Below are 17,947 nucleotides of genomic sequence, written 5' to 3'. Positions count from 1 at the left end.
AGGGTACCCTGACCATAAGGTTAGCTCTACGTAAAGTAAGATTTCTGGCACCAGATAGTCAAATCAGGAATTCACAGAATGTCTCAGTGACCTTTGATGATTATCTTTATTTAATATATTCTGCATCTGAGGCTTCATTTCTGCTGTGTGTGGTGCATAATCTCCTAATTATTTACGAAGTTATCTGCATTAAAGTGATGATTAACAATGGTGTAGTGTAACAGCTCTGTCAGCCTGATGTCCTCAGGACAACTGGAGCATGGCTGAACCTCTGAGATGCAGAGTTGGGGAATTCATTTCTATTTTGTGCTAGTTATGGTGCACCTGGTATCTTAACACAATTTTCATTTTGGGGTTCACTACAGTAGAGGCTTTTTGATAATGATATAGAGAGTAGCTTAAAGATGGGCTCATCTTAAAACAGCTATTTCTTTAAAGGCATCATCATGCATCCTAAAAAAGTTAAACAAATGAAGCAGGCAGAACAATCCTCCCTTTCCCCACATCTGGATATGTTGAAAGAGGAAGCAGTATTCTGAGAACAGTCTTTCCCTCTCCTCTCATGTGATAGTGCAAATGGTATTGGCAAAGACATGAGGGGAAACACTTCCCCTTTTTAAATGGGGGAAGCTAACCCTCTCAAAATTTCAAAGATGGTATTTTTGAACACATTCTTCCTGCTTTAATCTAAAAAGACTCTCTGAATAGCCAATATTTTTTTTCTTTTCCTCTCTCCCAGTTTGGTTTATCAATAAACCTCTAATGAAGTGGAACAGGATGTACGAGTGCATTGGCAGTGCCCTCGTGGTAATCTTTGAACCACCTATCAGCCACACCTGATAGACAGAAACTTCCTGCCCTTCCAGGAAAATTAGCTACCACACAGATGAAACTAGCTCTATTAAAAATGTGAGGAGATGGTAGGGAAATCTCAAGTCTTATCTCTTCTGGTGGCAGATAGCCAGCCAATGAGCACATGCATTGGTCATATGAGTTATGCTATGGGGTTTTTGCCATTCTGAAAGCCAAAAAAAGAAAGGAAAAAACCAAACCAAACCAAAAGAGAGAGGGAGAGAAAGAGAATACAGGAGGCATAGGGAACACATAGAAGGAACTTCATTTTTACAGTGCAGAGGTGAACCAGACACAGGACCTTGGCCTTCATTAAGATCAGCACTCACAAAGCAGCTTTGGTGAGAAGTGAAGAAAAGCATCAATGAAACAAAATGCTTTAAAACAACCACAGTGAAAGCGCTTCCCCGTTTTTTCCCATATTCCACATAAAACCTGAACATGCTGAAAACTGAAACAGCAGAAAAAACGTGTAGATTACATACAGCTGGATGGTACAAAGAGTCAGTGCCTGGTCTACATTTTCTTCCTGCAACAGCTTCCAAGAAGTAACAAACCTTGAAATTATAGTAAAAAAAACTTGTAATCCCCACATCAATTTATGATCACATCAAATTATAATCACATCACTCATAGCAAGTTACTTTTGCTGACACTCTCATATAATACATACCAGAAAAATGTACATCACTCAGCACACACTGTGAAGGTCCAACTTTATGCCCCGATGTTCGAGTGGACATAACCTTCACGTGCATGAACAGGGCTATGCAGGTGAGATTGTATTGATAAAAACAAAGTAAACCTACCTTTTAAATCCTACTTTAGCTGCAAAGTTTTCCACAGGCTTCAATGGACTCTGGATTGGTAGGCAAAATTTAATCAGCCATAGAAACTGCAGGGCTGAGGCTCAGGGGACTGATCCATACCTGTATGTAGAGAGCTATCTGGCAGCGCACAAGCCCGTTCCCATTATGCTTAGCAATAAAGCATGAGAAACACTTTGCAATGCAAAACTCTCTGAATATTTGTGTTTGGTTTATTCATACCAAACTTGTAACATCATAAAAAATTCACAGTTTTGCATCAGGTTAAAAAAAAACCCACCAAATCAATAGAAAGATCATGCCACTGGAGACATCCTTAAGCAATACACACACTCTCTCATGTAAAAATAGAAGTCAGATCAGGTCTTTCTCTACAAAATATGGCTTTTTTTTACAAACCCTATACCACATGCTGCTTTGATTAGCATCTGCAAATAAACAGTTCATCATAGTTACATTCACTAGGATTATATATTTTTTATTTGCTTTTTAAATAAGTCATAATACAGTCCCAGATATTGCTATGACATTTTTTGCTACAAGCAAAAATAATGTATCGTTTAGTTCCCCATTGACAGTCCAGTTTTTTGTACTTTAACCACCCCCCCGTGATTGTGTTTAAAGTCTGTGTACACAATTTTGTATCTGGATTTTTACTGTCTTAAGAATGCAGTAATAAGAAGATAAAAATAGTCCAATTGCTTTTCTTTTGGCTTGAGTGAAGTATGCAGAGTCCATTTAGGCCTCTTCTGAAGCTGGTACTATTCTCAAATCTGAATCTTCTTGTTCTGAGTGCTGAAGGTGCTCTGTTGTCTTGCTGGTCTCGTCTCCAGTCTCATCATTCTGATTTTTTGATTCCTCTGAAACGACAGTTAGCTTGTCATAAAAAAGATGCTCTTCTTGTGGGAGTGCAGAAAAATCCTGTGAACTACTGGGAGGCTTGCTCAGAAACTGTGAAGGAAAGAGGAAATGAGAATTAGGCTGACCAGACATTTAATCCTGTTTGCCTAGAAATAGGTTTTATATTGTTTTCCACGCATCAGCTGGCTTTCTTAATCCTTAGAAGTCCCAGAGTGGTGCAGTGTAATAACCTCTCTGCTTTAACACTGAAATTTGTCAAATAGATCCAAAAGATGTGAATAGTTCCAGCCATCTCAGAGCTGCCTGCTCAGACATTAAGTAGTGATGCTTTAAATGTCAACATAAACCGCAACCATTTAGTCAAATAAAGGAGAGGGAGGGAGATTTGTGGGGCTATGCATTTCAGTGAGAAAGGTGACTTAATTTTAATACAAAAATATTATAAATTCCTCCCAGCTCCTGATCTGTTGATAAGCTGGAACCAGCTTCAGCAATCAGCATGGGTTTTGCAGGATGTCATGGCTATATTTTGAATGTCAACACAAGAACAGCACACCTACTCAACACAGTAATGACATGTTGGGCACTCATTTTGGCAGCTGAAGTGGCAGTTGATTTTATTGGTAGTGGCTGAAGAAGTACAACTGCATTTTGTCCTTGTGACTTAGTCCCTTAGTGCATTTTACATAAGACAAAAGCTGCTTTATCAGGAGTCCTGTTAACAAAATTAATACTAATATTATTACTGTTAGAGCTTTTTCTAGCAAACTGATTTGAAATGAGATTGCAGGTTACTGACAGAACAAATATTCACATGGAATAGAATAGCATAGAATAGAATAGAATAGAATAGAATAGAATAGAATAGAATAGACCAGACCAGACCAGACCAGACCAGACTGGAAGAGACCTTCAAGATCATTGTGTCCAACCTATCATCCAACACCACCCAACCAACTAAACCATGCAACCAAGCACCCTGTCAAGTCTCCTCCTGAACACCTCCAGCGATGGCGACTCCACCACCTCCCCAGGCAGCCCATTCCAATGGGCAATCACTCTCTCTGTGTAAAACTTCCTCCTGACCTCCAACCTGAACCTCCCCTGGCACAGCCTGAGACTGTGTCCTCTTGTTCTGGTACTGGCTGCCTAGGAGAAGAGACCAACCTCTGCCTGTCTACAACCCCCCTTCAGGTAGTTGTAAACAGCAATAAGGTCACCCCTGAGTCTCCTCTTCTCCAGGCTAAGCAACCCCAGCTCCCTCAGTCTCTCCTCACAGGGCTGTGTTCCAAGCCCCTCACCAACTTCCTTGCCCTTCTCTGGACTCATTCCAGCAAGTCAACATCCTTCCTAAACTGAGGGACCCAGAACTGGACACAGGACTCGAGGTGTGGCCTAACCAGTGCAGTGTACAGGGGCAGAATGACCTCCCTGCTCCTGCTGGCCACACTGTTCTTAATGCAGGCCAGGATGCCACTGGCCCTCCTGGCCGCCTGGGCACACTGCAGGCTCATGTTCAGCCTACCATCAACCAGCACCCCCAGGTCCCTCTCTGCCTGGCCGCTCTTCAGCCACTCTGACCCCAGCCTGTAGCACTGCATGTGGTTGTTGTGGCCAATGTGCAGAACCCGGCACTTGGATGTGTTAAATCTCATGCCGTTGGACTCTGCCCATCTGTCCAGCCTGTCGAGGTCTCTCTGCAGAGCCTCTCTACCCTCCAGCAGATCAACTCCTGCCCCCAGCTAGGTGTCATCCACAAATTTACTGATGATGGACTCAATGCCCTCATCCAGATAGCAAACCCGTTGCCTTTGAAAAGTGTCATTTTAGTAAGCATGGTTGACCTCTGATTACTGTGATTAACCACTAAAACCAACCAGCACAAAACGAAAATTCTCCCTTTCTTGTGAGAAACCTGTGAGCAAAATGAAACTTGACTACATCCTGCACTGATCAGATCAATGCTACCTTCCCAACAGCTGAGCTCCAGGTTCAGCAGGCTACCCTGTGCTGAACACGGGCTCAGCTTAAAGCACAAGATGATTGCTAAGTCAGCTGCAAAGCCTTAGTTTGCTGAGCTCTAAATGATTCAAAATAAAAGACCCAGAGAAACTGCAGGAAACTCAGAAGAGTATAGGTTACTAACTTCAGTGTATGTAAGACCCTGTATAGGCTTGTTTCTTGGAGGAGATTCTGATACAGCCTTTTTATGTTATATAGGTAACAGGGTCAGTTGGCATTCCCCAGCAGTAACTGCTAACATTTATTGCTCTCATTTTATCTCAAATGTTCAGACTTCTCTACATTCTTTACCTCATTTAAAACTCTGTTGTGGTTTTTTGCTCGTTATTCTATTTGTGAAAGAACTTTGTTTCAGGAGAACAAATCTGTAGGTTTAAGGCTAAAAGGAGATAGGGGGGGAAGAGTTTTCTGTTGTTTGCTATCTAAAAAGAGGAACTGAAGGTTAGCACCTGTTATTCTCTGACTTGGAAAGTAAAGAAAATATCCTGCTTCTAAGCCATTTAAAGCTTCATCTTACAAATTATGCAGTTGCTTTAGGAATAAAAGTATATGCCAAGCTTTCAAATTGTTCAGCTTTTAAATATTTTTGACCCTTCTGTGCAGAACAGTTCAAAATGGCAGTATATTAGAGTTTATTATACATCAGCATCGTTCAAAATCAAGTCTAATTTCACTGCTTCTTACTTATGCCCATGCAGTGCCACGAAACTTGTTGAAAAACATGGGGTACCATTCATGCAAAACTTATGGCCTTATAATGCCAGAAATTAAATGAAGTAACTTCCACTACTTTTCTCACACTGGAAAGTCTTTGTCAGCTTTTCCCAACATTTACAACTTCATCATTTGCACTTCTTGGAATAGCTTCTCATGTTTGGCAGACGAATGAATCATAGAATCATAGAATCAGTCAGGGTTGGAAGGAACCACAAGGATCATCTAGTTCAAACCCCCCTGCCATGGGCAGGGACACCCCACACTAGATCAGGCTGGCCAGAGCCTCATCCAGCCTGGGCTTGAACACCTCCAGGGATGAGGCCTCAATCACCTCCCTGGACAACCCATTCCAGGGTTTCATCACTCTCATGGTGAAGCACTTCATCCTCATGTCCAGCCTGAATCTCCCCACCTCCAGCTTCATTCCATTCCCCCTAGTCCTATCACTACCTGAGATCCTGAGAAGTTCCTCCCCAGCCTTCCTGTAGCCCCCTTCAGATACTGGAAGGCCACAATTAGGTCACCTCGGAGCCTTCTCTTCTCCAGATTGAACAGCCCCAACTCCTTCAGTCTGTCCTCGTAGGAGAGGTGCTCCAGCCCTCTGATCATCCTTGTGGCCCTAAGGAGTTTCATCATACACCACAACTACATAACAAAAGATAACCACCACTGCTGCTTATAGTCTAAAACCCCCTCAGAATAATCAACACTTTACAGATGGCTAACAATCAGGTGCAAATGAAAGAAGGCAAACCAAAAGAAGGCTCTAAAGGTTTTGGCACAGAGAGCCTTTGAAAATCAGAAGGTTCTGCTGAAAAGTCTGATTTTGATTGTGTTAAGTAGAAAACAAACCTCTTTTAAGTGTTCTGGGAAAATATATGAAGGGCAGAGAACATGTTTGGCCAGTCGATAGAGGTACAAAAATGAAAAGAAACAGAGGGGAACACTGATTACAATGGCCAACATTGATCCAATAAGAACAGTCACAATTATCCACACAGGAGTTACACCTGCAAGAGACAGGAAAGAAAATGAAATGAAAAGTGGCATTATTAATTTTATTATGTATTATTTTACAACTGTCACTTTTTCTATGGGATTAAAAGCCATAAACCTGCAAACATAAACCTTTGTTTCCAGATGCAAAATATCTCTTAAGGTTTTTGTCTGAATGGGCTGTGGAAGTTCTCAGTAAGGTAAGCTTGAAAGCTACTATATTTGGACATTCACTACTTAAAATTACACATACTGGTGAGAGAATGCAAAAAGCCATTGTAAAATAGCAGCAAAGTAAAGACACAGTCAGAGGAAATGGCCTGAAATTGTGCCATGGAAGGTTTAGATTGGATACTAAGAACAATTTCTTTACTGAAAGAGTGGTCAAGTACTGGAATATGTTACCCATGGAGATGTTGGAGTCACCATCCCTGGAGGCATTCAAGAAATGTGTGGACATGGCACTTTGGGACATGGTTTAATGGCCATGGTGGTCTCAGGTTGATGGTTGGATGCGATAGTCTTAGAGGTCTTTTCCAACCAAAACAATTCTATGGTCCTATGATGTCAGGGGTCAAAAGTCTGTCAAATTCTACACTACTAAGCTTTTTAAAAGAGGTTTTGACCAGATAGCTTGTGCCTCTGCCTCTAATTTTCCACACAGGAGGGTGTAAGTTAGCCAAAACACACATTATGCCTGTGCACAAGAGAGTATCCCATCCTTTTTTTTAAATAGGGACATGAAGCTCATTGCTAAAACAACAGGGTCAGACCATGTGATGGTTATTGCTGGACTCCACAATCAGCAGTTAAAGTGGCATGGCTGGAAAGAAAAGCACCTTTGGTAATTAATGGCCTTCAAAATGAGAAGAAAAGTATCTAACAAAGTATTTCTTTATATTATTGATTAATAACTACTGTGCTTCACAGAGGAAGAGCATCAAGGCCTAGCCCCATGGCAGACACTAGCAATACCACCATGGATAGAGCAGACTGCAACACAGGGTCCAATTCCTTTCTCAGTTCCAAATACACAGAAAAAAGGCTTTTGTAAGATAATGAATATAGCTGATGGTAAAAGAAGTTCAGACACATGGTGTGATCAGTGAAGAGCATATGCTCCCTTTAATTCTGATTTTCAGAGTATGAGGAACTCAGATGGCTCTGCAGCAAAGCATTAGCCACCAGTGCTGTACTGCTTATAGTTTTTGCTTTGTTTTCAACTCCTCCACTGCAAATGCACACATATATTATCCACTAAACAATATTAAAGTAACAAACACATCTATTTTTGGAAGGTTTACATATGACACTGGTTTTAATTTTGAATGGCTTTGAACATTTCCCAGTTCCCTACAGTGTGTGTCCCATTGTGATATACGGGGTATTACCATTGTGGGTTGTCTGCTCACAAAGCACTTCGCTCAGTTCCCCTGTTTTGTTCAGCTCGGGGATAACTGCTTGCACTTGAACACAATATATTGTCCATGGCTCCAACTGAGAGAGTATTTCAGAGTTATGGTCAGTATCTATGTGAGTTACCTAGTAACAGAGAAGAACACAAAAAAAATGAAAAGCAGGAGGCCAGGGAATGGACTAGGCAAGTAATTAAAGTTACATGTAGTAGGACAAATCCTAGCAGTTATAGTTCCAATATGAATAAAGCTTTTCAAGCATAATGAAATGCCCTGCCAAGTGTCACAGAAATGATGACTACATAGATTTCACCTATAGTCAGAGCATGAGACTGTTCATGTCACTGACTTTCTGGCTGCTTCTAGCAGCATTAATGAAGTTTTAGGTTAAAAAGATCAACAGAGGTGTGACAAATTGCTTAAGCAAGGGTGATTAACTAAGAGCATCATAGGCAAACAATTTAATTTCAGACAGAGTAAGTAGGATGGATGATCTAGGCACAAAATAAAATAAAAGAGAAAAGATTTAAAAAAAAAGGCTTGTGGAAGCTATTAAGTGACCAAAAGCAACTTACTGTTTAGAGGCATGGTTGGTTATTTCCCTGTAACAGTATAGTCCCCGCAGAGTATAGGAATTCCTACATGCTCCATTACTTAGATTCTTTCTCAGGGGTGAGAAGACTCTATAGCTAGGTTTCAAAATTTTGAGCAAGCATCCATTTGAAAAAGCATCTATGAAGCTATTCAGTCTATGCCTTTTGATTCCTTGATCCCTATGAGTTTTCCCAGACTACCTCTGCTCCAAAGTGTCACAAGCACAAATTCTACCTGAATTTCCCACTTTCTCTGGTAATCCACCTAAGTTTGCATCCCACATGCAGAAATACCATCAATTCTTGTAGCTTGGTAGCAGAAAAATCATTCTGGGTTTTGGGAAACGATGACTCCTCATTTGCTGGAATTGAATGCCAAAGAATTTTGCAGGGTAACAAATATAAATCAGAATTACCTAGAGTGTAGTCCTATTATATGAAAATTATACTGATGCACAAAGCACTAATTATACTGTGACTGGTATCTTCCAGTAAAGAACTTCCTTTATTCCTGTAATAGAACTCATGACCCTAGAATTAATATATTATTTATGATGCTCTTCCATGCATTTTGTAGAGAAGCCTTTTGAGATGAGTAACACATCCATGGTAGATGCTGTCCCTTTGAGGAAGACAATAAAGTACAACCAACCAAAACTGAAGTGGTGAAGGTTACCACAGTTAATATAAGGCCTCCCCTGTGGTGGTGGTATTCAAAGGCCAAAGTCCCACAAAGAGCACAAATACTTGAATGACATGAAATTTGAATCTAATTGAGCTTATTGGCATGATCACAGATACTGCTGATGTTACAGCTTCTAAGTTTACCCTTGCTTGTATGTGTGAAATACAGAGATTTGGTGCTGAAGACTTCATCTTAAATGAGCACACCAGTGAAGTGAGGGAATAAACTGCCATAACATAGCAGTTATTTCTAATCATGCCAAGGACAAATTACATCCATGCTACCATTTAACTACATAGGTATCTGCCATTTGCTCTTAACAGTGGTTAAGTAACTATACTTGATTACACTGTAATTAGTGCAGATACATTTTTACGTCAGTACCCTCAGCTTTCAGAACTTCTTGAGCATGGTATTCTACCAAGAAAAGCAGATATCAAAGTCATGGAGCCACACCACCTATGAAACAGAAGTTACCTCTGTACTGCTGTCTTTCTTCCAGTAAAGTATTCTGTAATTCCACGAGCCATAATATTTCTTTAGAGGCCAGTTGTCAAGTTCAGCAAAAGGGCCTATGAAATCCACATGCAGGGACCCAGATTCTGACTTCACTTTTACATCAGGTGGCCCAATGTTTGCTGTATATTAGGATGGCAGAAGAGAAGAAAGAATAGAATGGAGTTTCACATTGATTTCAATTTGACGTTTCCATACAATTCATGCTTTAAACAATTGTATCTATTAGAAGAAAGTAATTTCCCTTCATGGAAAAGCATGAATAAATCCTTTCCTCACAGAAATGGTCGTGAAAAGGATTTCATTTTTGCACTTAAATAACAGATACTGTTGCAGACTACATTTCCCATACACTAAATTAACTCAGTTCTCTTTTGCCAGCTGTGGTGAGTCCTGAGAGGGGAAGGACTACTTCTATAGGTTGTTACTCACTTCTCCTTTTGGGCCAAGCTGTCGCAATATCTGTCTTTTCTGAGTAGACTCTCTAGTGAAGTGTTTTAATATTCCTTTCATTGTGATCATTTTATTTCTGCATGTCCTACTGATTGTGCTCCTTAGACCAACTATCTTATTCTCACATTTTGTAAATGGCTTGTTTTCACTATATTTTTGGGCCACTACCTAAATTATTTAATGAGTAGCTTCGTTATCAACTAGGTTGTGTAGGCAATGAGCTCTCCACTGAAGTATCCTGTCATTACAGCAAACGACTCCACCTTGGCTGCCTTGACTGAAGTTCTGCCTGGCAACAATCATACTATAAAGTATCTAAGAAAGGAAGAGCTCAATATACAGACAATTTTGCAGTCCTCTGTAAGTATATACTTCTATAATTAAAATTAAACCCCCTCTGTTTGAGCCATACGTTCATGTAAAGCTCATGAACATGTTGAACTTAGGAAAAGAATAACTTGAGGGTGATCTTGGTTACTCTGGTTTTCATATGCTGTTCCCACATACAGTGTGGAGATTATTAAAAAAGCACTAGCAGAAATAACATAATGTGTGGGGTTTGCTGAGCTGGAGTTAACTCGCCCCAGAGTATCTTTCTAGTGCTGTGTTTTGCTGTGCTGCAGCTGGGTGTTGGTAACACAGCAGTGTTTTGGCTACTGCTGAGCCAGGCACCAAGGCTGTGCTTTTCCTGCATTTTCCCCACCAACAGTAGGCTGAACAATGGGCCAGATCTTGGGAAGGGACACACCTGGGCCAGTTGACCCAAACTGACCAAAGGGGTATTCCATTCCATATGACATCAGCTCAGATAGAAAAGCTAAGGGAAAGAAGCAAGTGAAGGGACATTCGTTGATGGCATCTGTCCTCCAGAGCAACCACTACACATATTGAAGCCTTGCTTCCTGGGAAGTGACCAAACATTGTCTGCTGATGGGAATTAGGGAATAATGTCCTTGTTTAATCTTTTTTCCATGTGTGGCCTTTGCTTTTGCTTTTCATTCTATTTCATTGCTTCTATCTTGACTCACGAGCCTTTGGTTGTATCTTTCCTCTCCCCTGTCCATCTAAGGGGAGCGATAGAGTGGCTTTGGTGGGCATCAGGCCCCCCAGCCAGGGCCAAACCACCATACATAGAAAGGAGTATCAGATATTTTTGTCATGATGCCCTGCTCAGATCAGCTGTGACAACATTAAAAATCCTCATATTCTCCTCAGATTTGGCTAGTACTCACTCACAGGTCTTTCTTTCCGGGTAGTTTTATACACAGATTTTCCTACTTGGGAACAAGATGCCTTTTCAAAGCCTAGCCTGCTCTGAAGGCCACAAGCTCTTTCAAATGTATGTCAAACCACAAACCCATTAATGACTCACAACTTTGCTTTCTACTGTGAAAATCTGTCCATACTTTTTGTATTACACTTTCATTTGGCAGCAATTTATACTGACAAATGTTGTCATTTGTTTATTTTTTTCATGCTATGTTGTAGTGCTTCTGTTCAAGGCAGATTAAATTATATCAACATTGTGCTTTTGGACAGGTAACCAATAAAAGCATTCTGAAAAACAAGGCTGTAAACTATAAAATTACATTCTGAAATCCAAGGAACAGCATAAAAAGAAAAAAAATCAAGAAAATGGAGGCAGAGTAAGAAAAAAAAAACAGGATTGTAGAAAAAAGTTTTCTCAAAGATGAGGTGTAACAGAAGCTTCCTCCAGAGTTTTGTACTAGCAGCTGTGAGAAGAAAAAAGCCTTGTGTAACATTAGCTACCTCATATAAAATAATTTGAATTTTGCCTGTGTTTGGTGTAAAAAAATGTCCAAACCAAAGGGTGCTAGTTGATAAAAACTAGTCTGCCATTCCCTAGCTCAGGTGACAGCAACATGATTAACATCTCTGTTAATTTCTTTAGACTTTGCACGGCGATGTCTAAATCATCTCTCACACAATACTGCAAATCTTCACTAAGGGAATGACAATATTGTGTAATGAAGATTTCTTGATTAAAAATTAATCATTCTCTGTGCAATTGGGGTTTTTTTTGTTATTGTTGTTTTTTCCTGAAGAAAAAGTAATTTAACTTGTTGGTCTCTTCTCTCAGGCAACCAGCACCAGAACGAGAGGACACAGTCTCAAGCTGCACCAGAGGAGGTTCAGGCTGGAGGTGAGGAGAAAGTTCTTCACTGAGAGAGTCATTAGTCATTGGAATGGGCTGCCCAGGGAGGTGGTGGAGTCACCATCTCTGGAGGTGTTCAAGAGGGGATTGGACGTGGCACTTGATGCCATGGTCTAGTCATGAGCTCTGTGGCAACAGGTTGGACTTGATGATCTTTGAGGTCTCTTCCAGCCTTGGTGATACTGTGATTCTGTCATACTGTAACTTATTTAGATATACAAGAAGTCTGAACCATTGAAGAAAAATATAAATAATCTTTAATGAAAAAATACACATTTTTCTGAAAACCTCCTCAAAAGAGGTTTCAAGTACCAATAATAACTTCAAGCTATAGCAGTGAACCTAGTATTTTTTCTGACAGCAACTTCTGTCTTCAAAAACCAAAAGTGTTACAACTAAGACTTTATGGTTCAATGTAATTAAATTTAAAAGTGATCTGCACACTATAGCTTTTCTTATTGTCATAGAAATGGCTTAGGTTGGAAGGGACCTTAGAGAATATCTACTCCAAGCTCTTCACCATGGGAGGGACACCTCTCAAATACACTTGGCTACTCAAGACCTGATCTAACCTGGCTGTGGTGGTTTAAACACCCCTAGGGACAAGGCATCCACAACCTCCCTGGCCACCCTATTCCAGAGTCTCATCCACTTCTTCCTAAGATCCAGTCTGAATCTGCTCTCCCTCAGCTTAAAGCCATTCCCTCTTCTTCTACTGCTAGACACCGTTATGAAAAGTCCCTCTCCAGCCTTTCTGCAGGATCCCCTATGGAGCCAGGTTGTAAAGGCACATTAATAGCAGACAGTGTGTTTAGTGGAAAGGTAGAAAAAGGCTTACTGTCATCCATTGGCTTAAATGTGATGGTTACCCAGTCTGAATGGTCATTTTCTGACTCTGCTCTGACCTTTAATACATAGTTTCCGTATGCAGACAGAGAAGAGACATCACACTCTGTAAGTGTCAAGTTTGTGCCCACATTTTCATATGTGTTTCCAGGCAAATTGATGCTGTAAGGAAGAGAAACATATAACTGACTAAATGTCTTTTCAGTTAACTGGAAGAAGTGGTGTATTTATATGTTCATTAATACAACCAGTTATGAATAAGAAAAATTAGATCCAGTGTGTAAAAAACATCATTAGTAATGTACACACAAAGCATTTTACATGCATCCATATCTCTGTAATATAGTTAAAGATTAGAACTAGGATTCAGTAAATAGACAGTGGTTACAAAACAATTCAACAGTTATCAGACAAGTCTGCAAGACTAAGACAGCTATGCACAGCATTGCTCTCTAACTTGGACTTAGCTCAGAACTGTCTTTAAGAGATGCATATAAGGAAAAGCCAGCAAAAACAGGCTGAGAACTGGCTGGGAACTGTTTAATATATGATGTTCTTTCTGCTTTGCATCAAAAGCCCACCTAGCAGCACAGTGATCCAACAGGCAGCTGCTACCAGAACACAGAAAAATCTCCTTTTGACTAAGGTGGTCTGCACTCTTAGTTTGGGGTTTCTCCTCAGCAGACACCTGCCTGTGGGTGACATCATCTCCGCTTTACATCCTACCCTGTCTTTGCCAAACCTTCAGCAGGAACACAAGTCCTCTGGTCCAACATGTGGTTTCCTTCTCAAGCACAGAGGGAAGGGAAGGAGTTCACTGCTGGGCTGGAGAAGTGGTTGGTTTCTTCAGTACAGAAACACAGATTGCTTTTCTCAGCAGGAAAGACCAACCCGGAAGGACACAGTGGTAAAACCAAACCAAAGCTGTATCAACCTACCAAAACTGACAAAAGGAGACCTCAGAAAATGTGTTCCAAGACACTGAATGGACAAGCTACCTGCCTGCAGTTCACTGGGCATTTCCACTAAAGGCAGTGGCAAAGCGCAAAATGCTGCTGAAGTGAGAGATCAGGTAAGGTCCTGACACCCAGCAGGACTAAGTGTTTTGATGGCAGGTAACAGCTACACAGCAGAGACATAAGCATACATGGAGCTAATAACAGCCAAGGTTAAAATGCATTTCTGGTTAAAAAAACACCAACAAACCAAGGTGAACACAACTGCCTTGGGCGTGAAATGTGTAGAAAATGCTTCTGCCCTCTTATTTAACTGAAAAAAAAAGGGGGGGGGGACAGCTACTGATCTTTTAAAAAGGAAACAAATCACTAACACATGCAGTTGCAAAACATGAATTAAAGCAAGCACAGGTCCCCCAGACTTACCTCTTATATTGTACAGTGTAAGTTATGTTCCCTTTGTGTAGTCTAGGTGCATCCCACTGTAAAATGCTGCGAAGATTAATGGAAGTAATTCTTGCATTTTGGGGGTTGGGCACCATTGAATATGCTATGGAAACAAACAATACCAACAGAACATTTTAGCATGTGTTCCTCCAGCAACTTCTCAGTCACCCAACACTTAAATAGAGCCTTTTTTCTTTTCCTTGCCTCAGACACTTAAAAAAACCCCAGACTTTAATACTTCCTGATGCCTATTGTTCCTTCTGAGCTTATGCAACAAAACCAAATTAGCCAGCATCAATGATTTCCAAGAAGTCTTTATGATATCACCATTTATGATGCATGACTGACTTGTTAGTGCTTAAGATGTAGGGCCCATGAGGCTGCATGCATGAACTCTCACTGAAGTTCTCCAAAGCAAATTTTTCCAAGTCCATTAGCACTATGGTAACAACATGGGTGTGTGGATCGATTTCTTGTGCATTTTTGAACAGCCTTTCTAATATAGACCTGGATATAAGACTTAAATTATTTACAAAACCTCAAAACCCCAAATTCCACCAGCTTTATATTATCACTGCATGGATTAGCATTGCCATTTCAAATATTTTATTCATTGAAGAGACAAACAAGAACTTTTGAAAGCAAGGGAGCTATTGAATGTGCTGGTGCCCCCAGCATAAGGAGGACATCAAACTGCTGGAGCAGGTCCAGAGCAGGTCCATGAAGATGATTAGAGGGCTGGTGCACCTCCCCCATGGGGACAGGCTGTGAGAGGCAGGGCTGTTCAGCCCAAAGAAGAGAAAGCACCAGGGTGACTTTATTGTGTCCTTCCAGCACCTGAAAGAGGCCTAGAAGAAAGCTGGGGACTTTTTACAGGACAAAAGGGAATGGACTGAGGCTTGAGGAGGGTAGATTTAGACTAGATTTTAGGAAGAAATCTACAGGAAGGGTGGTGAGACCACGGAACATGTTGCCCAGGGAGCTTGTAGATGCCCTCTGCCTAGAGTGGTCTAGTGGAAGGTGTCCCTGCCAATGCCAGGGATGTTGGAACTAGATGGCCCTTAAGGTCCCTTCCAACCCCAAAGCATTCTATGAATCTATGAAATATGCCATACAGATGAATGCACCATTAACTAGCATCACAAGTGATGAAAACACAACCATTTTGCTTTATTGAAACTGAATAAAGGAAACCCTACAGTAGTATCAATGAGCAGTCCATTATTATTATGATTTAATTATTTTAAAATAATTGCTGATCTTGAAAATAAAATAGCAAAGATTTTGGCCCATTAGTGCATCATGAATGATCAATGCAAACAAACTCCTGCCAGGCCAGATCAGTGCTTAAATGTCACAGGAGTAGAACCTAATGGCACATGTTGTAAGATAAATAACCTATTTATCTATCTACAACCAATGCATAAATACATGAAATTAACATGTCACTTACCCACCTTTAGCAGACAAGAGTGTTAAATCTAAGCCCTGCTTAAATAAATCTGTTTCACAGACTTAATTTCTGCAATGTTGCCCTTACACCAAACTAATTACCTCAAGTGCTTGTTACCTCAAGTTGCTTGTGCCCCTGAAGCCATCTCCTTGAGAGATGCCATCCCTCTGTGCACATGCCTTCACAGGTATCCATCTCAGGCACTTGGAAATCTGTGCCTATGCACACACTGTGCCCCTTTGCTGGCACCTCTGGCCCCCTGCTCTCACACATTCTCTGGCCTGCAAAATCCCAGGTGGAGATGAACTACACAGCTGAAAAAATACATCTTGTACAAGGCATCTGGTTTCTCTCCTGCACTGTGTGGTCCTTGCTACAAAGTGCCCTCTCAAGGGTACTCCCCAAGCTTTGAGGAAGCCCCCTCCAAGGGTTTGAAGTAGGCTGGTAAATTCCCAGTAAAAAGCGTGATGCCTTTGAATGCTCGCTTCCCTGACTGCCTTTCCTATTTGAAAAGCCTCCAGGTAGCGATTTTCCATCCAGCGCTGTAAACCCAGTAAGGTGAGAAACGATTCTGTGGTTCGCTCTAAATGACAGACCTGTGCGCAGCTCTCCTCCGAGTCTCAGATACAGCCTGTTGGGAAAGGCACGGCCGGGACCAGGGAGAGCCGGTCCGAGCCGGGCGCTGCAGGCACGGCTGCGCCCACGCACCCACAGCCCACGGTCACTGTGCCTTGCAGACAGCGGTCTCCCACCCACACGCCTGTTCCAGTTCCATCACCGGGACTCGCACAAGCGTCCAACACCACGCAGGGAAGTTTCAGTTTCTCAGCACAAGGCACAGTCTTCGGGGAGAAAACCGCGGGTGGACAGCGGGAGCCAAGCCCCGCCAGCGGAGCATCCCGGCGGTCCTTCGCGCTTCCAGACCAAGGCAGTGAGAAGGGCGGGCGGCTGCCGGCCTTTCCCCTCTCCCGTCACCGCAGCCACGCCTCACGTGAAGCCGCCTCCAGGCTCTGCGGGCAGAGCCACTCTGGAGAATGATCCCGGCCGCCTCTTAACGATCCTTGATCCCGCTGCCCCCAACCCCCCCCGCGGCGATCAGAATCGCGATTCCTCGCCGGGGCGGCCCGTGCCCCTCGCCCCCCCACCCCCGCCAGCCCCAGGACGGACTCACCACAGAGCAGAAGGCAGCTGCAGAGGGCGCACCAGAGGGTGACGGCCATGGCAGCTCCCCGCGGGGCCTCCCTCAGCAGCGGAGGTGCCGACGCTGCCGCCACGCCATGGCACCAAGTGCTGCTCTCGAGGCGGGGTTGCGAGCCTGCCCCTAAAACCCTTCCGCCTTCCTGCAGCGGGCGGGGCGCGGCGGTGTGCGGGAACCGCGGCTACTCCGAGCCGTAGAGCTTCGCTCTCAGCCAGCGAGGCTGCCTGCCTCCAAGCACAGGGAAGACATCTCCGACGTCAGGAGCTGTCCTGAAGACCAAAGATACCCAAACCACGACTTCTGCCAGAACACTGATCATCCCCCATCAAAACCAGCTGAAACTTGGGGGGTGAAGGGAGCAGAGTAGAAAGGGTTCTTTCTTAAGCTAGTGCTGTCGTCATCTGAAAACACCAGTCCCTAGGGTAAGCGGGGGGTGGGAAGGGGGTGTCAGCTCCTGCTATTAAATAAGGCTTTCCACAGAACACGCAGTCCCACTGGCTTCTGTCTGAGCAATGCTCCTAGGCTTCTACTGCTGTGGAGAGGCACACACCAATGACACTGTACAAAGAGCAGAGTGGTACAGCATCCGTGCGAGTGGAAGCTTCACCTGCTGCCTCTAGGGCTGCATAAATCCACAGCCACTTAGTTTTTCCAGATCAGAACTGTCAGGCACTTACAGCTGCTTAGAACTTAACAGTAGTGCAGCATCAGCAGAATGTATTCCAACAACTTAGAAATTACTCTCAGCTAACTAGATCAGAAGAATGACTGCCACCTATAGCAGCCAAGAAAGGGCTGGTGGGCAGAAAAGTAACAAATCAACACGAGGTGAGAAAAAGTTGTGGGTTTCACTCAGCTATGTGACAGCTAAAAGCCTTCCCCTAGGACTAAATTCTTCATAGGCTGACTCAGCTTTTCAGGGGCACGGAGGAGC

The 17,947-nt window shown here is 42.6% G+C and overlaps 1 protein-coding gene and 1 long non-coding RNA gene across 2 annotated transcripts in view; one reads left to right on the top strand and one right to left on the bottom strand.

The window, feature by feature from the left end:
- LOC137444159 (uncharacterized) overlaps positions 1-17,947 on the top strand; it is a 30,072-nt gene extending 12,125 nt beyond the window's left edge. Inside the window, exons 3-6 of the long non-coding RNA XR_010988092.1 lie at positions 10,188-10,297; positions 12,039-12,101; positions 13,837-14,031; positions 16,330-17,947. This is a non-coding gene — a long non-coding RNA (uncharacterized lncRNA). The remainder of the gene's footprint in view (positions 1-10,187; positions 10,298-12,038; positions 12,102-13,836; positions 14,032-16,329) is intronic.
- Positions 1,855-17,116, bottom strand: IL10RB (interleukin 10 receptor subunit beta). Its single transcript, XM_068144532.1, has 7 exons — positions 16,987-17,116; positions 14,342-14,465; positions 12,952-13,121; positions 9,446-9,606; positions 7,667-7,817; positions 6,132-6,289; positions 1,855-2,630 (listed from the first exon to the last, which is right to left on the bottom strand). The coding sequence occupies exons 1-7, from the start codon at positions 17,033-17,035 to the stop codon at positions 2,418-2,420; spliced, it is 1,026 nt and encodes a 341-aa protein (XP_068000633.1). The 5' UTR covers positions 17,036-17,116; the 3' UTR covers positions 1,855-2,417.

Source organism: Melanerpes formicivorus, unplaced genomic scaffold (assembly GCF_026170545.1).
Source record: "Melanerpes formicivorus ecotype bairdi unplaced genomic scaffold, bMelFor1.0.p_v2 SCAF_11, whole genome shotgun sequence".
Taxonomy (NCBI): domain Eukaryota; kingdom Metazoa; phylum Chordata; class Aves; order Piciformes; family Picidae; genus Melanerpes; species Melanerpes formicivorus.
Note: the sequence above shows the minus strand (reverse complement) of the source record. Positions and strands in the feature narration are given on the sequence as shown.